We start from the raw sequence: 24,546 nt of genomic DNA on the forward strand, positions 1-24,546 counted from the left end.
AACCTCGTTTAATTCGAACCAATAGGACAACCGAAAATCCCAACCCTTTTAGGTCAAAAATTAGGGATACTATAATTAATAGAGCCCTCATGTGCTTATACTAAGAGTGCAGAGTGTGTTCACTTAAGAAAGAGACAAACATTTCTTTCTTTCAGATATTTTTTTTTGTCTACATTTATTTAATAAATACCAATTTAAGTTCAACAATTCTGTTCGATATGTTTTCATGAAGCTCTCATATTTTACCAAATGCAAAAAAATACAATGGTTGTATTGCCCACCACTCACTTTCTCTTCAATAATGTTATTCATTTATTTTACCATTGAAAACCCGTATTGGTCGACCACTATCTTTAGACAGGAGTGAAAAAGCTTTAGGGGAAAATATCCAATGATCTTACCACACCACACCACTGTACAACGGTAAGGAACAATGCTTGGAAATGTCAGTTTTAACATTTGTGGGACATTATTTCAAAATATGAGAGGTATCACAGCAAGGCAGGCAGAAAACAAGTGAAATTATTTTGGTGTTTGGGGGGTTGTGAGTCATAAATGATTGTCAGCAATGTGTTCCAATTCAGGGCAGTGATGATTCAGTCTTTGGTACCTGTGCACACTCACATTGAATCACAAAAATATCACACAGCATGTGGCACATTTAAAAAGATCATTTCCTGACTTCTTTGTCATTTATTAAGCAGCGGCCTGTCATCACAGATCACTGGTGGATGTCTGTCTTTTATCAAAACCGATGATACAAAACTAAGTTTGGCCTACATCTGTAATGATGATGTTTTAACAAAGCTGTCAAATAACCACGGCTTATTAGGATTGTACCTATTTGTTACTCTGGCTGTACATCATACCCTACTCATAGGGAAGTGTCATTACTGAAGCGAGTTACAGAACAAGTTCTCCTTTATTTGCAATATCTAAATTATTCACAACGCTGAGGGCAAAAAGGTAACACAAAATATTCAGTTTTTGTCAATGAAATAATAGTTCTCCAGTTACAAAATGGTGACAAAATCAAAAGTCAGACTGAGGTAAACAGGAGTAATGAGTTGGTTTCCTTGAGTAAAAAAATAAATAAAAAAATAAGCAAAACAAGTTTGCGTTAAACTTTGTCAATTTCGGACCTTGATCAACAAAAATAGAAAAAGATAATGCATGTGTGTTAAAGGGAATGACTGCTAATGGAAATTGGCATGGAGCAGTTCAATCAAAATATCCTAATAATTGTGATTAAGTAATTTTAGACCAAATGCAGCCCCGCGGGACTAAACATGATCCAACCCAGCCTCACATTTGCCCAACCATAATTACGTTCCATTTGTTCTCCCTCAGCTGGCTTTTTATTGTCTTTCTGCCACTGCCAGGCAGAACGGAATACAAATGGGGAAGATTCATATTGAACCAGAAATGAACTATGTGAATTTCAAGTATTGCCTAGCAACAATAGGTCCTCTCCTTAAATATAATCTAATATCCACCATTAACACCTCTTATACCAAGTAAATATTCCTCAATACACACACAATTTATCTCATGTAGGCTGTTTGGCACATAATAATTAAGACATTTATCAGGGATGCCAATCATCTAGTCGAGCAGTGCAGATGATGCAAATGAAAGCTTATATACAGACCTCAAACAAAGTCATACGAAATGAAATTTTACAGTTAATAAATCTATTGAATGTAAAGTGCTAGGCTAAAGGGCCATGGTGAACTGTTGATTAGACTAGATGTTTTATTTAATGGATAGACAATAAGCTAACATCCATGAGACATACTACATAGCTATGTGTAATTAGATGGAAGCTGACGCCGGATAAAAGCGGAGAAGCCCTCGCTGCCATTTTCATTCTTCTGCGTCCCTTTAACAAACCGTGTGGTTAAGCACATATCATGGACACCAGTGGACCATGTCCATGTCTCAGGAGCCTCCTTAATAATCACTGCGTTTTGCAGCCGGATTGCCTCTGTGACTCAGTTTCAATCCACTTCTTTTCCACCTCCACCTAGAGAGAATAGCGGAAATTGAACAAAGTGCATTACTTTGTTGTTCTAAATGACTGCATCTCGCGTCGCGACGGCTGACGGGTCTCACCTGACAGCGATAGCGCGTCCAACTGGTGACGTGTTTCTGCGGCTGGATGTCGTTGGCAGTGCCCAGCGTCATCACCCGGGTCTGTGACACGACCGCGCCCATGATTTCACATTCCATGGTGACAAAGGGGTACCAGTCACTCGGGATCTCTTGATCAGATCCCAGCTCAAGCTTGCAGGAGAAGGAATGAGGATGATCCACTGCTGCGTGGGGAGAAAACAAAAGGGCGATTGTGAAAAGGCCGTTGCACAACTCGGTGGCGCAGTGTCGGGGGTGTAACGGTGTTACGTAATTTAATTACAAAACAGAGATAATAATAATTGATAATTGTTATAATACTGGAAAAATGTGTAATTTAATTACAGGTCTTGACTTTGTAATTATTCATGATTACAGTTTTAAATACATGTGACCAGTTTTCCCCCAGAAAATGTAGCCTTTATGTTTAATGATTTTATTTTTGTTGCACTTCTGTTTATCTCCACAGACGACAGTTTTGATACTATTCTGATGCTTCTGATTGGTTCTCCTGTCAAGTTCGTAATTGCAGCGTCCCTCGCCTGCCAGTTGAATCGTCTCGTTCTGTCTCTCTTCTGTAGCAGACAAAGATTTGCTTTTACAGAGCACGTTAAATGTTGATCTGCCAATGTCTTGACACTAAGCTACAGGGTCCACAGTTTTATTTTAAGTGTCACTGGCAAGAAGAGATAGCACACACACATACATTTGGAAAGTGTATTTTCAATGAGGTTAATTCCGTGCTACATTAAATCATTAAATGTTTATTAGTCAGTTTAGCAGGCATATCTCTGCAAAAATATGATTGATTTTGCTGATTAAAAAAAAAAAAGTATGTTATACTGCCCTGATTTTGTCAGAATGATCTCACAGTAAAAACAGGTACTGAAGTTTGACCTTGTTATGGCTGTTTTTGTTTTTTGTTGTGTCGTTGTGTTGCTCTTGTTTTTGGAGGACTGCTGGAAGCTTATCACTGTCGGGTCCAAACAGTTGAGAACATTTATTCCAAATTTAGAAAAGTAATGTAATTAGTTACACTACTTTGATAAAGAAATCAAAATAGTTCCACTAGTATCACATTTTCAATGGAGAAACTTGTAATTATAACCAAAGAACATTTGCAAAGCAATTTTTCCCAACACTGCGAACACGATAGACACACTGAGTCAGAGTCTTTGCTTCAAGACAAGAGTTACCTGTATTTTTCGCAGGCAGCCTGTCAATCCTCCACACGATAGCCGAATACACATTCTCATACTTGACAGTGCCGACCGTCACCTGCATGACGGGCTGCGAGTCGGTGGCTCTTGCGGCGCCCAAGCAGGCGTTCCTGTTCATGCGGGCCTTGAGCGACCTCTGCCGCAACAGCGCCACCGTCTGCGTGACTTTGACCCAGTCGCCCGGCACGGGTACGCGAATCACCACATTCTCGCACAGTGGGAGCGTGTCAGACGGCCCTGAGGGCGAGACGAAGGCGGCCGTCATGTTGAGGAAGGCCTGCAGCTCCACGTAGGCGCCTTGCACCGTGACGACGGCCTTGACTGAGACGGGGATCTCCGTGCAGCCCAGGAGCGTCGTCTTGTAACGCATCAGCTCCACCCTGCAGGCCTCTGGCGGCGAGAACTTAATCAGCCGGGACCTGTGAAACTCGGCCTCGTTCACACACTTGTGGAAGTGGTGGTCGGCCACCTCCATCCACAGTCGGCCGTCGTCCTCCGAGCCGTAGCCGGGGTTGAGGCGCAGCAGGCCGAGGTCGTTGAGGGCGAGGAAGCAGTCGCCCAGCCCGTTGAGGAACGCCAGGCAGTGGATCTGGGTGAAGGCCGCCCGCTCCATCACCCCGCCGCACTTGTCCAGCTGCACCCAGATGTTGTCGGTGATCTGCAGCGACAGCTCCTGCTCCTCGTAGTGCCGCCTCGGCGGGTGGGGCACGGGCAGCTTGAAGATCTCCTCCTCCATGGCCACCACCAGGTCCTCCATGTCGGCGTGCACCGTGGAGCCGAACTTGAGCAGCTGCTCCACCTCGGCCTCGTGGCTGACCTCCAGCTTGGGGTGGAAGCGCTTCTTCTCGGTGTATGAGAAGTGTTCGACCTTGAGCGTCAGGACTTTGCGCGGCTCGCCGTACGTCTCCACTTTGAGCTCGGAGATCCGACACTGCGGCAGGAGTTGGAACTCCTTGTAGGGCTTCTCCAGCCCTTTCTCGTAGTACATCTGCAACACGCCGCCCGCCAGCAGACGCACATAGATGGGACCCCACTGGCGGGAGGACATGCGGTTCTTCTTTTCGGGGATCCTCAGCATGACGGGCCAGCCGTGTCTCTTCTGACTGCGAAACAGCCCTCGAGGGACAAACTGAGATGAATTCTCGCTGAACACCTCGTCTTTGCAACTGAGCCGTCTTTCCGTCTCTGGGCTCGCCTCCGTTTCCGCTTCCACTTGCAGGTCTTCAAGTTGGTGGCAGATGTAGGAGAAGGAGTTCTGGAAGTGGTCTCGCGGAGGTTCGCTGCCGTCTTTGGTGCGGATGAAGAAACGCGGCACGCTTCTTTCTGTCTCTGAGTCTGAGGAGGAGCTGCTGTCCACGTCTTCGCTGAGTCTGGAGCCATCCCAGAAGGGGTTATAGTGTCCTGAGGTCCCCTGGAAAGTAGGGAAGGGTCTGGGCCCATCTGAGGTCTGATTCAGTGCTTCTGGTGCAGGAGAGGAGAAAGAGATGGAAGACGTGCTGGGCGAAGTACAGAAGAAGTCGTTCTTTTCCCTTGTGTTGGCGTGAAATGGGGACGCACTGCTGGGTGTACCACTCACGGGAGTGCAAAAGGACGTGTTACACGGTACACAGGAACTTTCACTAAAACTCGAGTGGCTTTGAGGGGATTCCAGGGAACTGCTGAAGCTCCAGGAGGTGTCTCTGATTGGGGGAGGCATGGACTTTACGCCGTTGGGACGCGGCACTGACGCTTTGATAAACCCCGGTGATTGTAGGGGCTTCGGAGGTGACGGCAGCGGCATGTTGTCATCTTCAAACGTGACCCAGTTTGAGTGATTTGTGGAACACATGGCTGGAGTAGGACTGATGACCGGTTGAAAGACCAGAATCCCTCTTTTGTGACGATCACTATCTCCCACTTTAGAGGCCTTCTCCTCTGCAGAAAAAGGGAACATAAAAAGGGGTTTGGTGAGTTCTTTATCTTTAAATATTAAAATCTGAAGAGACCTAACACATATGCTTTTCAACAGTTGGAAAGCTTGGAAACATCCATTTATCCTTTCAGTAGTTAAAAAAAAAAATAGCTCCAAGGGATATAAATAAAACTTTCAGTAAAGTATGCCATTAAAATTTCACAAAGGGCTAACTTTAGAAACCTCGACCATGTTTTTATTTTGACAACACAATTAACTACAGCTGAAACGCAGCAGAATTTCTCCACTTGTGGAGAAACCCCACAAATATTACTGTCTTGCCAATTTAGCAGGCTGCACTGCAAAACAGACTGAAATAGGAATGTTTGTTCTATCTTTGAGTTGCTGAAGGAAATAAAATAGAAAACGCAGGCTTTAGTTGAGGGAATTATGGGAATTTGTGCTCTAGATGTTTTAGCAACTGTTTTTTTCTGATCGTATGGTATCTAGTCGAGTGGATCATAAGTGGATTTGAAAGGTGCCATCCACTTTTTTCCACCAAATTACTCTATAAGCTGCATGGAGAAGACTGGCACTTTAACGATATTTTATACTATAGGGATAAAATGAGGGTGTCAGTCTTGATACACTGATGTGCAGGTTCAGCACAACTCCCACTTTTAATGTGGTCTGAAAAACATTGAGCGACAGAACCCACATTATTAATTTTTTTAAACATTTTTTTTCATTACTTTTGACAACTTGACGCGCCGCTCTTAAAAGCCTTGTCATGAATTTCGCAATTTGTTTTTGTGCTGTGCCTGTCGTCCTGTCGTCCAACCCCGAGACGGGCTGTCACAAATTTCTTTTTTAGGTTATTATTTCTTAATTCCAGACTATGATGCAAGACTATTGCTTTCACTCTTTAAACTAACTAATTAGTGCGACAGGCTTGAGGGGGAAAAAAACTCAATCCTATCTTTTTGCACATGTATGGTCCGGGTTAATATTACATTTCTATGGCTCTGATTGTAATTCAATATGCGCCAAAAAAAAAAACTTCTTTGAAAACTTTGAAAAGAACAGTGTGAACAGCAAGCCCAGGAACCTGCTTTTAAAAATCAGGGAAGAGAAAGGCAAGGATTGGGAACAAGTAAAATATTCCTGCTCCTGTTTCCTTAAAGGGGTCTTGTTTTTGTCAGTTCTTGAGGTAAAGTGCTGTATTTTAGATACGGTTCTTAAACATTTAAGGGCAAGCCTGTACTGGCGTGTGTGACTAAGGCTGGCCCTGCCTCATTACCCGACATGAGGCCCGCAGCAGAGACCCGGCATCAGGGCAGCAGGGAGAGGAACAACACTAATCCAAGGTGTAAGGAGGCTCTGCAGGATTAAAGTTTCATCCTCCTTGATATTAGTTCTGTGGGCATATTGATAATCAGCCTGTGGGCAGAGCAGAAGCTTGTTGTAACATTTAGATGATCAGGCCTTTCATTTTCCCGTGAGTCAATCACTGCAACGTGACGCGCTGGCAGCTCTGCCTCCAGCATCATCCCACTCAGAGGCCACAGAGAAACCACTTCTTTTTCTTTTTTTTTTAGGACGACAAGGCCTCTTCTCCCCTTTAAAGACCTCAAAAACAATCACCGAAAGCAGACGGCTTCAATTACAGCCTCTCTCCTCCCTCCCGAGATCACAGCCGTGACTTGCGTGAAGTGGCAAGATCTGAGTTATAAATAAACAGGAAGCCACGGGTTCTGGTTCGGGCCAGCGGATTGACGTGCCTTAGTCAAACACTTTGAGAACATCTTTCTAATGAGAGGATGTTTGCTGCGTCCTCTCCCGATTTACAAGAATCCTCCTTTCCCACAGACAGACTGGCAGAAATAAGGATGACTTCTCCCCGGGGGTTACCGGCAGTCTCACAGTCTGATTCTCCGTCTGCCTTCTCTGCCCGGGCTCTTTCACTGGCAGCCTAACACTGAGATTAAATTAAATCTACAGGGGACAAAAGGATACATTCCACACATTCCTCTGGGACAAGCCGCTCTGCACACAGGAAATACCAGCCTCCTATATTTGTGTGAACCGACAACAAATATTATCTTGATAGCAATTAATCAAGTATCAAAACACATGCTGTTTGGAGGTCAGAAATTCTTCACTGCCCAGTAAAATGTCCGCCAAACTGCCTTTTGACAGATAAATAATTATGAGTGTTAGTATCATCATCATCATCATCATCATCATTATTGTTGTTATTATCATTATTACATACAAGCACTTTGGAATAGACAACATTTTACAAGGTCAGACTAAATAAAGGAAAAATCCAATAATTATCATACTGGACGGTGAATTACATTGTAAAGTTCTATGGTGCGACAATAAAGCTTCTATACTGGGTTCATCATTGTAGATTACGACTCCACTTTCTGAAATTGCTACCCCGTCTCGCAAAATATGGAGTAGGCAGAAAACATATGCACCTTATGGTCAATGAGGTCTTCAGTCAGTCTGTCTTAATTACGGGGCCAAATTGAGTCATGCGGTGACAGCAACGCAAACTGGAAGCGAGCCAGTCGGCTTTTGGGCCGCACGACATCAGGGGAAGCATGAAATGTGCACGTTTGATTCTGAAATGGCCACGTGCCCTTTGACAAATATAATGGCATTAAATGATACCATGACAACGTCTTTTTCCTTTTGCTATGCTGCTGATCTAGTCTGAGTGGATTATCAAGACACTCTCAAGAGAAGTTAAAGATCATTAAAACGTCAGCCACTACAGTCCCATTGATGTGGGTGCCAAGGAGGATGAGCTAATATTCTCCCGCAAAGCATGAATGAAAGGCACATTGGATAGAACTTCTTTTAGTTTGAGCGGTTCCCTGAGGGGTGTGTTATGTGTTATGTTGCCATCATGATGAGCGTGTGCAGTAAAGTTGATGCCATGGTAAGCAAAGGCAAGAATCGAAATGTTTTTGGAGGATGAAAATAGCTTTCAGCGCATACGCTTCAGAAACTATACTGTCATATAACAGAGTTTGTTCACTGTAGTCAGGCTGCTTCCTCTCAGTAAAGCCATGTCCCTCAAATGGAAATAATGACTCCTTTGTCTGGACAGTCAACTCACCAAATGGCAACACAAAAAGGCATCAACACTGTATTATTAAGGTTTTATCCGTTTACAAAAGTCACACAGTGGTTTTTGAACATGTGAAACTGAAATGCATCTTGTTTTTCTAAGGAAATGATAATCCGCAAAGAGGAACAGCGATCACAAACTGACACCAACTCACACGGAAATGAGAATAAACACTTATTTTTGCCTAATATGACAGGTATAGAACACATAATTTACCACAAGAGCTAAAGTCATTGCTCATATACATTTCTCGTTACAGTGCCAGGCCACTATAATTACTGTACAGTCTACTAGCATCGAAGTGACACACCCTCTTGATAACAGGGATTTGACAAAGAGCCTAACAAACCCCTTGGTAACAGGAACCGTCGCCTTACCAATGATGACTGAGCGAAAAACTGCTGTGGCCTCAAAATTTAAAAAAAATTAAAAAACTGCTGAATTTACAGAAAAAAACACTGCATGTGAGCAATTAACAGCAGGGGCGGATGCTTCCTGATGAACTGAGACAAGCTCCTGTCGGATTCTCCCCAGCTAACTTTGATAAAACGCTTGCACGAGGAAATGGACAGCTTTCCCTGGAAGAGGATACGTGTAAACAGTCCGACACATGAACCCGTTTAATCTGATGGGAGCGCTGTGCTGCTGTGCCCTCGGCCACCGCTGAAAATGACATGACCCATTTACAGCCAGTCAGCAGAGTTGGCCCCGCTGTCTCCAACACGGCAGAGTCACCACGTAGGTCACATCTCAAACAGTATGGGCCTGTCATATCAGTTCAATCGCACACTCAAGAGGGAGTGTTTCCCAAATCCATCGGATTTATCTCGCACATGCATCTGCTAAAGAGCCTTAGGTGGCATTTTCCACAAAGAGGCCCTTTCAGAATAATCCGGCATATTTAGTTTTTAGTTAGGTCTTTTTTATTATTATTATTTATTAATTTATGTATTTATTTCTGTCACTTAGAAGTAAGAGGAAAAGTTCTCTGGAGAAAAAAAAATTAGCACCTTTGGTGTCTATTATTCCTTCAATAATGCTAAAAAGCTAAGCTATTGTCCGAGCAACAGTTGGGCTTGCTGACACTTTTTTTTTTTCCTTCTCTTTTTTTGTGAGACCAAAGTTGTGACACATTGGAGAGCAGCTTACCAAAGTGGTTTGGTTATGGAATTTTAAGACCGACCGCTGAAGCAACATTTCTAAACTGAACCTTCGGTGATTTAGAAGGTGTTTATGAACTTCAAGGCGACGTGCGTCTATTGCGTAGAGGCGTTTAAATCAGAACGACTCGGAGGGAGGGAAGAAGAAGAAAGAAAGAATGAATGGGAGCTTTTCAGATAGATAGATAGATAGATAGATAGATAGATAGATAGATAGATAGATAGATAGATAGATAGAGGGAATCTTCAAGTGAATACCATATGAAGTTGAGTGCAGGTCATTTTTTTCCACCATCCAACGCCAGAATTTGCGAGCAGTAAAACAACTTGAATAAACCTATAGTAGCCAAACCATTAATTAACGTTCTGGGCAAGACGTCACTTTATGGTTGACGTCACGTTACTGAAATAACTTCGCGTGTGTAACTCTGACATGTCACAATGTCGCTATATCATACTTGAAAACGGGACGAAAATAGGTTTCCCCAGCATGAACCAAACAAACTGTTGACTAACTGGTGCACGAACCCGGGCTCCAGTTGGGTTGACGCGGGGTCGGTCGACGACAGAGAACCGCGCCAGCTACCGGTCGACAACAGTTTGTTTCGCCCGCAGCTGCTAAGGAGCAAGCGGAGGAAAAACATTAGCAGCATGCTGTCATTCCACAACACAGCCAAGCCCCTGTGTGTCCCTGCCGACCGGCCGACCGGCTGAGGCCCACTCCCGGGTTCTGCTGTCTCCCCCCTCCGCCTTTGTTTGTTTTGATGGGAAGTCGGGAGAAAGTTGTCGCCCCGAGTTGCTTCCAGCCGCCAGTCTGCAGCACGGGTCCCATTGAGCGCAGGCAGCGCCATTCACCCACAAAGTCAACACAAAAACGCTTAGTTTTAAATTCCAGAAAACTTGTTGACGCAGTTCTCTTATATGAAGCACTGACAGGAGCGAGCAGGAGGAGGTACATACTTACCGATTCACATATGCAGTTCATCTATTCGGGTCATGACTCTTGTTGGTTTTTGTTTTTTTTGTTTCTTGTTTTTTTTTTTTTTCCGCAGGCGCCTGAACGCTGTGCGTCTGCCAGTTTTCCGCAAAATGGCAGAGTGTAAATCCTGGGAGTTTTAACAGCGCGGCGCTTCCCGTCGCGGGTTCACGGACTGTCCCACAACCAGGACAACTGCAGGAATGAACCGAGCCCCGTGCTGCGTTCACGACCGTAGGAAATGTCACGATACAGCACAAGGCACACGAGAAAGATGTGTGTGTGGGGGGGGGGGGGGTATATGCGTTTACCTCCGTGACTTCTTCTTTGCAGTCGCAATAACAAAAACTGCACAATTCCAGAATATCAGCCATTTACTTTTTTTTAACTTTGATGGTTGATAACATTTCAGATGGTGTGTTTGTGCTGCTGGACACCCAAACAAGAGCCGCTCTCAGCTGTAGTGGTAGTGCATTTCCTCCAAGTCTAGGCAGCGTGCCTGTTCAAATATCTCATAAAAGTGAGGTCAAATGGCGGGAGCAGCTTAGGCAAAGAGCTCACTCACATAACATGGGTTGTATAATTTTAAAAATAAACAACAGTAAACAAACCATGCGTCTCAGAATAACAGGAGTTGATTGGATAGGTTTGCTGCAAGACTCTCAACTGCTCAATGTACAGAAGTTCAAATTCCAAGCAGGATTTTTTTTTTTTTTTGGGTGGGAGGGAGACATTTAGTTCACCCTGTAAATATCTTGTTTAATTTTGGTATTTATATATTTATATAAGGGTATTTGATGACTCTTTCGCTTAAAAAAATATATATATACAAAAAGAACTTATAAGTTGGTCAAATTTCAAAGTTGTTCATTTGTGATACACATGCATGGTATACCGAAAGTACATGAAAGCATCAGGAATACATGTCCAATGACACAACGTTTTTTCCGTCCAAAGTAAATTGACGACATTGAGCAGCCATGCTCCACTCCTCTCCTCAGAGGTTGGGGTGAAATGACGCGAGCTCATTTCCCAGAGGTCGGGGTGTGTTTCAGGGTGTTCACAGAAATGTACTGGCAGCCTCAAATCCACGTCTGCTTAAATTGACAAGAGACGCAACTCAGTCAGATGGACAAGGCGGAAGAACGCTAAACATTTAGGTGTCCAACAAATGTTTTTTTTTTTTTTATTATTTTGACATACACATTGACGTGCATTAGAACAGGTTACATTGTGAACATTTTGATTTTTAGTCACTTCAGGGGCGGGGCTAGTTGGCAAATCTTATGGTCTAATGTTTCCTGGCAGTTTCAAAGCCAGAAAATAGTTGGGTTTTTTTCAGCAGTTTTAAACTAATTTTGTGCATTTATTTCATTCGCCTCACGTCCTCACAGGCCAAACAGGCTTGATTTTAGTGTAAACTTCAACTGCACTTGGCAATCTGGTTGTGTGAACAGCGGCAAAAGTGTGGACCAACAATTTCTGCAACACCTCATTGTAGGACAGCTGCATACTCTGCTTTCCAGCTTTTGTGGAAAATAAAGTTCTGTAACTCCTGAATAAATGTTTTTTTTTTTTGTACACATATATACAGAATTTAGAAAGTATGCAATACACTTCTATCATGATTTCAGGTACGTGTACATTCACATGAACCCTTTTCATCCATACACATCGACAACGTGAATAAGAGACTTGAGAGGACATCCGACTAACTTTGGTGAAAACTCTTAGGGAAATATTTCACAGAGACGGGCTGACATCGTTTTCACGGGCTCCAACTTGTCCATCCTTGCCCCCCTTTTGTCTCGATAAACTTAGTCAGTGCTACTTGGTGCACAGAGACGGACCATTTCTTTCAATCTCCGCTCCCAGGCATTTGAAAAGTTTCCAACTCTCGGTTGAAAAGAAGTGCGTTTGTTCAGACGTCGCTCTTTTCACACAAAAAAAAAAACCCTTTGACGAGTCTGTGTGTTCTTAAGGATATTGACACACTGTGTGCACTTACAAGAAGTTACTTGCACAAGTCATTTGATATTAACCTTTAAAACGCTTCAAGTGTAAAAACGACTGCATGATCGCACAATTAGACATCACTATACACACACACACACACACACACACGCACGCACAGCAACGCTGACCACAAATGTCAGCGTTGTCAAGCAGGTAAGCGGTAAGAACTGAGTTTTCTGTGCTCACACTCAACAGAAAAATACACACACTGTTCACAACAGCCTTTTGGTCTTTAAGTCTTCGTGTATTGTGTTTTCTCCCTACGACAGCTACAGGTGAATTTCAAACCCTGAAATTGCAACTGCTGCTGCAGACAGAGTGTAATAAAAAAAAAGCTTCTTTTCTCTTTCAATTTATGCCTCAATACAGTTTGTATCATCGTCTGACATTGTGTGTCTGAGGCTCATGTGGCTGGTCCTGTGGTTTGGTTTGGGAACAGTGGTACCAGCTCCTCTCCCTTTTACTTTGCCAAACGCGGCGACCAGGTCTTGTGCAGGAAGTCTTAGCGTCCTTTATTCTTCTTAGAATTTGCCTGCGGGGAACAAGATCATGCACAGGATCAGTTTTTGTTTTCTGCAGAAGAAGCACAAATCCCCACCCAAGTCGGTACAGGATAACAGGATAAGCAACAATGTGTTGCGTTCAAGGACACTTGGGTATCGCGATGGCTGACGCTTGGCTGTGCACTCTTGCGTCGTCGTCTGGGGAACGTGCCGAGGCTGGTCCCTGACCTTCACGGGAAAATCACCACCTTGTGCTCACAAAACGTGTTCCGTCCTGCGGCTTCCCGACATGCAGCCACCTGCGCGCACACACGCACGCAGAAAAACGCCCCTCTCACCCCACCTCCGAATCGGGCCTGTGTGTTTCTGCGACCGCAACCGAGCTCCGGCTCCGGCAGGTGCTTTTCCCATCAGGCCTGTCGACAAACACAGCGCTGCAAACTTCCAGCGCCTCTCAGTTTACCACATAACTGTCAAGAGGCCTTCGCTGTCCTTCCCTTCACTGCCAAACCTGAACAGAACCCTCGCACTCTTTCAAGCTAGTGGATGTTCAATATGTGTCTGTAGTGCTGGAGCTTCTCTTTTTACTTCTAATTAAGGCTGTCAAATGATGTCAAATGATTTTTAATTATTAGTTAACTGCGATTAATCACAGTTTGAATTGCATGTGTAAAATTCAAGGTAGTTTTAAATCCATAATGTAAAGCATTTAAAGTATTTGTGAAATTGCTTTTATTTTGAAAATTTACCCCATTCTCTCATCAACTAATCGCAATTAACGCTGACAGCCCCACTTTTAATATATTTATTTATAAAGCTACTGTTGTGATTTGACCACTAAGAAACAAGCCTTGACGCTAAGCAACAACCAAAAAAATGAACACTTTTGACTAGCGTGTGAATGAACAGCTTTTTTTTTCTCCAGTCTTTCACCTTGTTGCCCAGTTTGAGCGTGTCGATCTCCTCCCTCTGCTTGCTGAGCGTCTCGTTCAGGCTACACAGGTGGTCGCTCATCGTGCTCAGCTGGTCTTCGTAGCTCCGCTTAGTGGTGGCCAGCTCATCCTGCGCGGGAGACCGGCAGTAAAATGTGAAGAGGAAAAGGTCGAGGCGGTGAACGCAGGGCGGTAGGACTTTTTTTCCCCCTCCTCACCTGCAGGCGTGTGATGTTCTGATTGGCCAGTCTGACCTCCTCGCTCAAAGTCTCCCGGTTTTTTTCTGCAATGGCAAGTCTCCTCGCCAAAGCGCGACACTGAATAGGGTGGGGGAAAAAATAACAATAGAATTTCAATGCACAGTAGCTCCCATTTCCCTCTAGTCATTAGTCACAAAATGCAATAAAAAGATGCTTCAGACAGCTGATAGTCTAACTGGCACTTGCATCGGCAACCCATTTTTTTTTTTAGTTGTCGCTAAAATACAAAGTGAGGATGACTGGCAGGCCATTTAGTCACAGAGCAACAGGACGACCCAGAGGTTAATATCTTCATTCACAGGAAGTGTCAACATTATGCTAAAAATATCAAATGTCACAAATAATGGGACCAAGAAGAACTTTTAGAAGTGCAAATTGGAAAGAACAGAGAAACAAGGTTAGGTCCCGGTTCAGTTTTCCACGATGAGTTCTCAAATGAAAGAGGCAGACGGAAATAGCAGCGGAATAATTGCGGGTAGGAAAATATACAAGGATCAGCACAGGTGAGTGTTTTCACGCCAAACATTCCCTGCGTGTCTCTGGCAATCGACGCACAACCAGTGGAACAGTAGCTGCTTTTCCATCAACCCTAGAATTGCGCAAAACCTAAATATGGCAATAAAACCTGGTAATGGAAACACGTAAACTCCGAAAAACCTCTCAAATGTCGTTAAAAGATTTTTTATGCTCTCATGAGGTGGTTTTTCAGACGTATGGATACAGAGGTATATCGCAAAAGTGTCATGGAAACACTTTTTTCACATTTACAGACACTGGATATGACGTACGGGGTCACGTGACCAGTTCACTTCAAGTGAAAATGTCGCGTTATGTTTTGATGGAGGAGGAGATGGATTTTTTTTTTTTTTTTACAAGTATTCAAAGAGAAAAATATAACAACCATTCTTGGCGGCAAACAACATTGAGATGCCGATTTATACAAGGAATTAGAAACGGGAATGAGGGAGAAACGCTTGCAAATCGCAATTGTACTTTGTTGAAATTTTAGAAACATCGCTCTTATTTTGGGGAAAACTGTCATGGAAACGCAGCTTGTGATGCGCCACGAAAAAGCTCAGCTGAAAGATTCCAGTGTGTGTGTGTGTGTGTGTGTGTGTGTGGTGGAGGGGGTTGCGTTCACCTCGGAGTGAAAGTGCACGGCCTTGCTGTCTGAAATCTGGAGCTGGGTGGTGAGCTCTCCCACTCTGGCCATGTAGTGAGTCTTTATCAGCTGCTCCCTGGATTCCTCGTCTCCCACCTGCACGCAGAGATGCAACATCCAGCTGGGTGAGTGCCCCGTCCTCCCGCGGAAAATGCTCAGTTCGGCATTCCATTTGTAGAAAAAAATTAAACGAACAACTCACATGCTCAACCGAAGGTGTGGTGCACAACATTCCGACCTGGTGACAACAAGGACACAATTATTGTTCTATTTTTTTCCTTTTTTTTAAGTCTTCTAAAACGATCTTGAAAATCTTGACCGGCTTCAGACAAAGACGGAAACACAACACAGCCTGCTCTGGATTGTGTCTGGGCTGTGAACTCGGCAGCAACGTGGGGAAATCTGCCACATCAGCACTCCTCCGAGTCTGAAATTTATCAAGCCCGTATTTGTTTTGTGTGGGAGCGAGTCGGAAAAAAACAAGAACACCACAACCACAAAACCAAAGCTCGCGCATGCGTCACTGCGGGGCTCGCTGCTTTGTGCCGGACTTACGAGGCTCGTGCACAGCGTGGCCTCCTTCCCCGCGGCGCCCTCGGCCTCTTCCTGGGCCGGCGCGGGGCTGGCGGCCGCGGCGAGCGTCGGGGGGCTGACGCCTCCCCCGAGGGCGGCGGCGAGCTGCGACTCGAGGTCGGCAATGCGCTGGTTCTCCTTCTCCAAGCGCACCTTCCCCAGCTGGGCCTCCAGCAGCCAGTGTTCCTTCTCCTGCTCCAGCCGAGCGATCTTCTCCTGGCTCTGCTGCACCTGTGGGAGGCGGACGGGCGGGGGAGGGGGAGGGGGGAGGAGCGGAGAGCGGTGAGCAGGAGGACGGAGGAGGGCTGAGCGACGGGTCGGAGGGGAAGTGAGAGGGCAGCGTCGTTTCAGAAGAACACGGGGGGTTGAGAGTTTGTAATGGCGCCGTGTTGTTTAGTTCCTGTTAAGGAAAAGGGCAGTAGAGAATTTAAAAAAAAACATCAAACTAAAGTGGCGAGCCGTCTGCACATTGCGATCCTCTATTACCTTCTTTGTGGCAGGAAAACAAATTAATCATTTTTATTTTGGACCTGTGAGGTTTGGTTTCATTATGGTGTGGGAAAAGCAGGAACAGGCAACAAATGAAACAGACTTTTTTTTTTCTGGGGGGAGTTTAAGGTTACATGATGCATTTTATTGTGTAATTACTGGTGCTTTTTAGACGACTAAGCCATTAAAATTCCGTGAAGGTCAGTCAGTTATTGAAGGGGGAGCAACTAAAAATGCTTTAAAAAGGCTAAACGCAAGTCGATACTGTTGAGGACAGATCATTTTGAAATATGTAATGGATTAGAGAGATAATTTATTCTATGCATTTTTAATAAATTGGGGCTATGGGAAATGTTTGGATCTCAAAAAACAAGCAAAATAATACAAATGTTTTATTGGTGTTTTATTGCTGTCTTTTATGAGCTGAAAACTTAGGATTCATTTAGGACAGCAGTGAAAATGTTGTTTTCCTGCGTCTTTCAGTCTCAAAACATTTTAGGTTTATTCTGAAAGTTCTCAATTTTACATAAAAAAATAAAGCCAACCATCCTTTGGCTTTATACCATAAAGTCAAAGACATTCAGCACAGTGTATTGTGATACAATGTCCTCTGTTTGCTCATTGCCATATTCTGAACGAGCGGTCTGAAGAGGGACTAATCAATTCCAAAACAAAGACAAATGGTTGATAGATTACGGTTTTTCTGCACATACCTGCTGGGTGAGTCCCTCTCTGCTCTCGGTGGAGCTGGTAAGAACACGACGATTTGACAGAGCTTCTCGGTAGGGAACAGACTGAGGCTTTGGCTGGAGTGGGGGTGGGGGGGGCAGGGAGGTGGACAAAGAGAAGTCTGAGAACATGCCGTAGTTATTCATGAATGCAAAATATTCCTATCTGATCTAAATTCTGGCAGAAGCTGAACTGCAAAGCAAAGCTTTAAAGAAGTATTAGGAGCAGCTAGCCTGTATAAATGTTAATGAAATGATTATGAAATATAGGAGAGTTTTAAATGGATCGTTAACATTCACAAAGATATTGATGATGCGCTTAATTCAATCTCATCTGCAGGATGTTACTGATCTTTAACTGCAAAGAATATATGTACAATTAAATTAAGGTTTTTAAATAGAAAAGTTCAACGTCTCCTCCACGATGATGAAAGTAAGTTGCATTATTCTGCCGCCAAAGTCAAAGAAACACCCATTGAAACGATCACGGCCAATCAATCGCGCCGCAAGGAAAAAGGGACGTCGTCCGATCTGGAGAAAAGCGATATCGCAAAGTGTCTCCCAACCTGTTTAATGGCATGAATGTAGGCAACCGCCTTCTTCTTGTAGGCCAGCATGCTCTCCGCCTGCAGAGGGTTGAGGGTGGCCGTGCTGCCTCGCGGGCTGTAGCCCGGTGACGTGAAGAAGTCCAAGTTGTTGCTGAAGAACGTGGCGATCTGGGAGAACATGGGCAGCATAAAAGCGTCAGGACCAGGCACGCAAATGGACCCACAAAAGGTCGCACAACTCAACAGCACCGGAAAGAGAATCCGTCCTTTCCTTTATTTTTATTTTTTTTATTTGCTCCTCTCTACATAAACAGTTCAAAAGCAGGCAGCCCTGTGTGATGTCACAGAGGGACGTTGATGTGTCGCTAAGCACCTCTGCCAGGTTGGTGACAACAATCCCAGCCAGGCAGGTGTTCCTCCCGCCCTCTGAGACTGGCTCGCACCTGCGTTGTGTTTAATCCCCACCAGATTAAAAACCAAAACACACAGTTTTGGCAGGAAGCTAAAGGCCGAACATTCTTGCAGGTCGAGATCGGGATTTACGATGCAGCACTCTGGCGTTAGGAAGAGTCGTTCAGAAAAGGTTTTAAAGATTATTATTTTGGCAGCAGAGGTGATGATTACACTACGACCCCAGCGCACTCCGATGTGCCATTGTTCTTTGAACGCAACGCGCTGGACTCCACCACCACAGCCCGGCACAAAGGCAAATATTCAACCCCTTTGTACTGACTGGGGAGCAGCTGTACGAGCGACGTTGTGTACGGTGCCGTTTGAACACGGAGCCACCGTCCAACTGAGTCCTGCCTCTCGGTTCAAACTAGTCACGAACTTCAGCTGGCAGTTGAGCGCCGCTGCGGCCGCGGGCTGTCTGGAGAACGCAACGTTTGATTAGCAGCGGCCTCCCGTCGGTCGTACCTTGCCGGTGCTGCTCGTCAGGGAGCCCAGAGAGCCCAGCAGACACTCTGAGGTGGTGCTGAGCTTCTGAGTGACGGTCGGGAGCTCCTGCTCTAGACTGGCCTTCTGGTTGTAGTGCTTTGACATCTCTGAAAACACAGGAAGTGGACAGAAAAATTTGAAGGAGGTTTTTTTTGTTGCTGTTGCAGGGTTTAGTTTTTTGTTTTTTCACCAAATCTATTACAGCCTGTTCCTTTGTGACAAAGTGTTCCAGCTCGTCCACCTGGACCTGCTTTTTGTGTTTTGGAACATAACGGTGGTTAAGATTTAGGTCAATGACGGTCACATTCTGCCTCATTATCTTCCCTCAGCTTTCTTCTCCCTCCGCCATGTTTATCTGCGGCGACAGTGTTTACTAGGGCGAAGACGTCTTTCTGTTACTCGTCAACGACAACCTCTGTATTCCCCGCAACAGCTGCGCTCTGGTCTCCTCAGGCCGAGAGACGAGGCTTCCTCAGACTCATTCACATTTACAAAGGGACGCGGGCGAACTGAGGTCTGGCTTTGATGTGCAGCCACGTGAGTAACGGTGTTTTTCCCTCGGTGCGATGGGAATACTTTCTGTCTAAGAACAGCTACAGCTGTGTTCACGTGAAGCCATTTAGGAGAATTCCAAAATTTATTCTTCTGGTGTCGTTTTAAAGGTCACTATGAAAATCCAATAATTCTACTACCTGCAAAACACCTGAGATTTGCTCCTACAGTATCGCTATTAGTTTCCTGTCCAACACATAATTGTGTTTAGATCTCACACATCTCAAACAGCACGACAAAGTGGCATTAGATTGAACAAATCACATAGCATCTGTTAAGTGTTCACTTGTTACTCTGTGAACGTTCATGAATGATGCAAAGTTTGGGAGCAATTTCAGTGCTGAACTGCAACTTTGTAAATTACAATTTAAACAATACCTAACTTGGAAGAGCCATAACACTGGCAAGGAAAGTATGTTCAATGCAGCCATGGTGTTATTATTTTAGTTGGTTAGTAGTTAAAAGGCGTAAGTTAAAACGCCTTTAGTCTTACATTAAGCGTGGAATTACAGAAACACGATCACACTGAACGTACACTGCGCTGTGCTTCCGCTTTTAGCGGTACAAAGTCTGTTTGCTAAGTCCTGGGTCCAAACGATCGCTTACCTTTAATGGCATCATGGAGACTGTGCAGGCAGGCGGCCAGCTGGGTAAAGACAGCAGAGGTGCTGCTTTGTGGCAGGGCGTCCTGACAAACACCTGAGAGGCGAAAGGTGACATCGCATGAGTTCACGGAATCCTTGGTTTTTTTGATTCGGTGTCCCAACAATTCAGTTGTGTGAGCGTCCTCTCGACCCGCGCACACTCACTGGGTAAGGCTAAAACGGTGATGTAGCTCTGCAGCTTCTCAAAGATAGAAGTCACTTTCTTTATGTCGTTCTGCAGCTCCTGGTTTTTGGCAGTGAGGGCAGCGGTGCACAGAGGGGCCTCGCATTCCTCCTCCAGGCTGAAGGAGAAGACAAAGTGGCCGTCAATGCAGACTCAGCCACCCCACTGTTGTGTCTCATGCACACACACACACACACGCACGCTGCTGACCTTTTGAGCTGATAAGGAAGAATCTTCTGCAGAAAGTGGGTGTAGGAGGAAAAATGGTCAGCGAAGCTCTTCAGCTTGACCACCGTCTCCTTTGATTCAAAAGAAAGGGAGGGGGGAAAACAACAGGAAGTGGCAGAAGAACATAAAAAGGCCCTCAAATTAAAACACCATTAATATACTACTATTACCACTACTTTTGAAAAGGAAAAGACTTACAAGAACCGTGACCGTGTCTTCTGTGATACTTTGGTGTAACTGCAGGAAGCTGTCCTCAAGGGGGCGCACATAGGCTGCATTTTCATGCAGATACTGAGAAAACTATTGAGACAGAGAGATTGTATTGGTCCATCACAAATGTTACACTTAAAAAAAGAAACAACAACAAAAACACCTGCACTCTCATCTTGTACTTGTACGATTGACTGGCTTGTATTCAACATGTGCGGATGCCTCACCCTCTGGTTCAGTGGGGAGATTGTCTCAATGGAGGAGTCCCGCGGGTAGATGTGCACTCTCTGCTCAGTGTAGGTGTGGAAGTTGAGCAAAGCGGCAACGAGGTCCTGAATGAAGCTCAACGCCTGACCTGCCACATCCCGAGCCTTCAGCTGAACACAAACAGGAAACACAGTCAGTGCAAGTTTTGCCAAAACCATTATGAGAATCATGCATTGACAGCACTGAGAAACATATAAACACATGATTTTTAAAACATGCAGAGAATCATCAGAATTTTTGACAACAATGGACAAGACCTAAAGAAACAATTGCTCACAAATTTACACTGATAAACCACAACTATTGTCCTCTCACTCACCTGGTGCCTACGATTGTGTGGCGGCACATTCAGGCTGTTGTAGTCACTAAATTCTGCAGAGAAGGAGGAGGGAAAGCAATTAAACATGAGCGCAGCGCCACTTCCTGCGCTGATCATTATTGACTCGGCAAATAGCTAAAATGCATCAGCTTCCTGCCAGTCTGCCGGTAATATTACACTTCAGTGCAGCATTACACTGTTTACCCTCAAGCTAAAGGTTGTTATGGTATCAGCCGCAAAAACATTAATGTTCTTGGCCAGTGCACGACCTGCTACAACGCGCAGCTCAGTGCCAAATACTTACTGGTGTCATTAAAGGGCACTTTTTCCTGGATTACACTGCTGCTCTGTTTCACCTGCCTGTTCAACTCCGACTGGCAGCGCCTCAACTGCTGCTGGCTGCGGAACATCACAGACCAAATGTTGCATGGTTACTTGGAAAGTTCGAGAATCACGGCTTAAGCTTTAGACATCAGTCAGAGACAAAATCATCTGATTACAGTGCAAAAGTTTACTTTGTTTGTTGAGTCAAAATGCAAAAAAGGCTAAAACTGTAAAAACGCAACCACTGGATCATTAAAGAGAAGAAAAGAAAATGCCAAGTTAAAAAAATCCTAACTTATCAATGTTTTCAAAGACAGAACATGCACTGCACTACAACTTCCTTTTTCCAAAAAGTATGAAAGTGCTGAAAGAAGACGTACCACTCTTCTGTTCGCACTCTGCACTCTTTCGTTTCCCTCTCCAGCATCTGTGATTTCACCTGTCAAAAAGCGAGCATGCACAGACAGATTTTAGATGAACTTTAATTCCTAGCACAAACGTTATCCTCCTCCTCCTCGTCATAATGCTTAGCCCCACCTCTAGACGGGCTTTGTCGCCCTGCAGCCGCTCGATCGTGTCCATGTACTTGGTGGTGAGTCCGTCAACAATGGCCTGGTGCTGTTCCGAGTCTTTCTCCAGCTCCTGGAGTCGCGACTTCAGCTCGGCCTCCTGCTTCTTGTGCTTCTCATCTGCTTCGTAGAACTGAACAGCAAACAGTATCAGCTCAAGTATCTGCTCTTATGGAAAAAGACCCGGCTAAAGGGCAGCTTACTTGGATGTGAAGTCGCTCATTTTCTATAATCTTTTTCTGCAAGTCCTCGTCAAAAACACTCTTGGTCTCCAGGCCGTGCTGGGAGGGAGAGTCTCCCTTACTCTGGAGGTCGGGGAGAGAAGGAGCTGTTAACTTTCATCTCTTTGCTTAACCAATATTGACTTACAAACAAATATGAATGCATTTGACTCCACACAACTGATCGATTCTGCAACTTTCTGTCATTGCTCTTCAGTTAATCCAATGACCATAGCACAAAAACTGCACACTGAACCGTCTGCAGCATGGCCCCAGCTGCGGCCCCTCCCTTGATCAACCTTCATGATCACCTTCCCCTTTTTCCCCTTGGCTTCACTGACAGCGAGCTCCTCTTGGAGAAGCTCCACCCTCTTGGCCAGCTGTTGGTTCCTGAAGCTCAGACTGTCCATCTCCTGCTCCTGCTTCCTCAGGCTTTGGTCCCTTTGCTTCAGCTGCTCCTGTTGTGAAACATGTGTCAGCCATAGTAGAATAATACCAGTGACAAATTTCCCACTGTTATTGTGATTTTGTGTTGCATAAATTTGATAATAACTGCTTTGACTTCAGCCAGTCATTATTTTGTTTACTGTACCTTTAGAGAGAGAGAGTTTGCCTGCTCATCTATCACTGCCTTCTTCAGCACCTGGTTCTGGGCACGGAGCTGTCAAAAACAGACAGAGACTTGTGATACATGCATGTGACTAACAGCCCTGTCATTAAAAAAAAAAAAATGCAAAAGAAATTCATTATTAGTATTTTCAGCAGAATCACCAACTGCACCAATGAGGAAAAAATATTGATGTCTAGTTGTGTGTGTACTCATAATACATTACGAGGTGTTGACACAAAAGCATTCAAAATCAAGCGCAATAGCAGTATGTCAGAGAGGTGCGCTGTCAGCACTTTTCAATGCAGACTGGTCACAGTTGAACAGGAAACAGTGCACACTCCCACACTGCTGTCAGCTGACAGAGAAACAAAGGGCGCGCTCAGATCACAAGAGAAAACACGGGCAAGTTTTACTCGGATTTAATAAGTCACACATTGAAGAGTAGAAAGCAGTAAAACACAAAACGTTGAAGTTCAACATTGTTGGCAAAAAAAAATGTTATGCCAATCATTGTTGTTATTAGAGTTCTAAAAGTTACAAGCGACAGTCACGCTACATCATACGGCAGTATTACAAAGTTGTTGCGCTGCATTAGGTTTTCTACTACCTTTACCAAGTAGCGCTGCCTAAAATCTGTAAAAATTTCACTTCCTGTTTCCGTCACGCAGTTACTCGTTTCCCTATGCACAACTTCTACAATAAATATAAAACAATGTTGTTGAGTTAAACACTGTGATTATAGAAAACGATTGTCTACGTATATGGACTTATGTCATTATTAAATAAGGCTAGCTCGGAGAGCATTAGTATCGGTCGATCTTGGATTACAGCATCATGAACAACCGGTAAATAGACTTGAAAGTAAACGAGTGATCATGAGACGTTTTACCTTGGAGTACTCCTGTGCCAACTTGCTGTATTTTGTCTGCAGGTCGGTAACGTTCGCCATGGTCGCTGACAACCTAATCCCTCTTGCTAACTGTTGTGGTTAAACAAACGGTATCCTCGCTAGCCAGCCGGGCTAGCTAACAACAGTCCAATTCGCCTTCGCAGAGCGCCCTTCGCACTGGCAACTCTTTCAAACGTCGACGGCGGACAGACACTGACTCAAATGGGCTAGCTCACTGTTATTACTCGTTAACTGACTACCCCAAGGATGCTTGTTCCGTTACTCGGTAAATCCATCCGCAGACACATTGTGACAGGTACCAGCAGAGACAGTCGACGAAAATCAAGCAGGGTGCTGGTTGTCTGATTTGCGCTAATTCCTGGAAGTGAGTGATACAGCTTTGTGACAGCAGAGCCTTTTTTTTTTTCCTTTTTTTTTTTTAAATGTCCATTCTTAGCACGGTTAGCTCGCCAACTAGCGAACTTAGCTTTGAAGCAAAACAAATACCGACACTGAGTGACACACATATACCATCACGTGACAGCAGCCGTATAATGCCAGTGCGTTGCCAAATGATGTAAAAATAATAAATATGGCTCCTGTCGAGCCGGTTCCAACTGTCTTGTCAATTCATTTGTCTGACGAATACATTCATTTTTCAAGCCGAAAGAGCGAACGAGTCGACCGGAAACACAAATATCGGGGTGAGAGTTCAGGAATTATCATAGTGGCGTGCAGATGGCGCCCTCTAGCGGACACGGGGTCCAACCATTATACTATATTATATTATATTATATTATATTATATTATATTATATTATATTATATTATATAGAAATGGTTAAAGAAGGTGTA

At 44.5% G+C, this 24,546-nt stretch overlaps 2 protein-coding genes across 4 annotated transcripts; both read right to left on the reverse strand.

Annotated features, from left to right (window-relative positions):
* Positions 1-141: 141 nt before the first annotated feature.
* On the reverse strand, positions 142-10,721 carry ston1 (stonin 1). Of its 2 annotated transcripts, none has more exons than XM_076018801.1 (4): positions 10,514-10,721; positions 3,330-5,267; positions 2,116-2,315; positions 142-2,026 (listed from the first exon to the last, which is right to left on the reverse strand). In XM_076018801.1, the coding sequence occupies exons 2-4, from the start codon at positions 5,179-5,181 to the stop codon at positions 1,961-1,963; spliced, it is 2,118 nt and encodes a 705-aa protein (XP_075874916.1). In that variant the 5' UTR covers positions 5,182-5,267; positions 10,514-10,721; the 3' UTR covers positions 142-1,960. The 2 variants fall into 2 exon arrangements, with proteins under 2 accessions (XP_075874916.1, XP_075874915.1); XM_076018800.1 differs by having other exon boundaries at positions 2,116-2,318; positions 10,514-10,720.
* Positions 10,722-11,680: 959 nt separating this feature from the next.
* Positions 11,681-24,389, reverse strand: ppp1r21 (protein phosphatase 1, regulatory subunit 21). Of its 2 annotated transcripts, none has more exons than XM_076018807.1 (22): positions 23,693-24,389; positions 22,786-22,854; positions 22,535-22,651; positions 22,176-22,277; positions 21,941-22,105; positions 21,784-21,842; positions 21,384-21,478; positions 21,080-21,132; positions 20,721-20,870; positions 20,482-20,583; positions 20,266-20,354; positions 20,037-20,173; positions 19,834-19,926; positions 18,655-18,782; positions 17,755-17,904; positions 17,174-17,266; positions 15,954-16,202; positions 15,601-15,636; positions 15,378-15,494; positions 14,195-14,293; positions 13,978-14,106; positions 11,681-13,073 (listed from the first exon to the last, which is right to left on the reverse strand). In XM_076018807.1, exons 1-22 carry the CDS (start codon positions 23,750-23,752, stop codon positions 13,044-13,046), a joined length of 2,322 nt encoding a protein of 773 aa, XP_075874922.1. In that variant the 5' UTR covers positions 23,753-24,389; the 3' UTR covers positions 11,681-13,043. The 2 variants fall into 2 exon arrangements, with proteins under 2 accessions (XP_075874922.1, XP_075874920.1); XM_076018805.1 differs by having other exon boundaries at positions 22,505-22,651.
* Between the last annotated feature and the right edge of the window lie 157 nt (positions 24,390-24,546).

The sequence above is a fragment of the Nelusetta ayraudi genome, unplaced genomic scaffold (assembly GCF_046127955.1).
Source record: "Nelusetta ayraudi isolate G7.1 ecotype Tasmania unplaced genomic scaffold, CSIRO-AGI_Nayr_v1 ptg000008l, whole genome shotgun sequence".
Taxonomy (NCBI): Eukaryota; Metazoa; Chordata; class Actinopteri; order Tetraodontiformes; family Monacanthidae; genus Nelusetta; species Nelusetta ayraudi.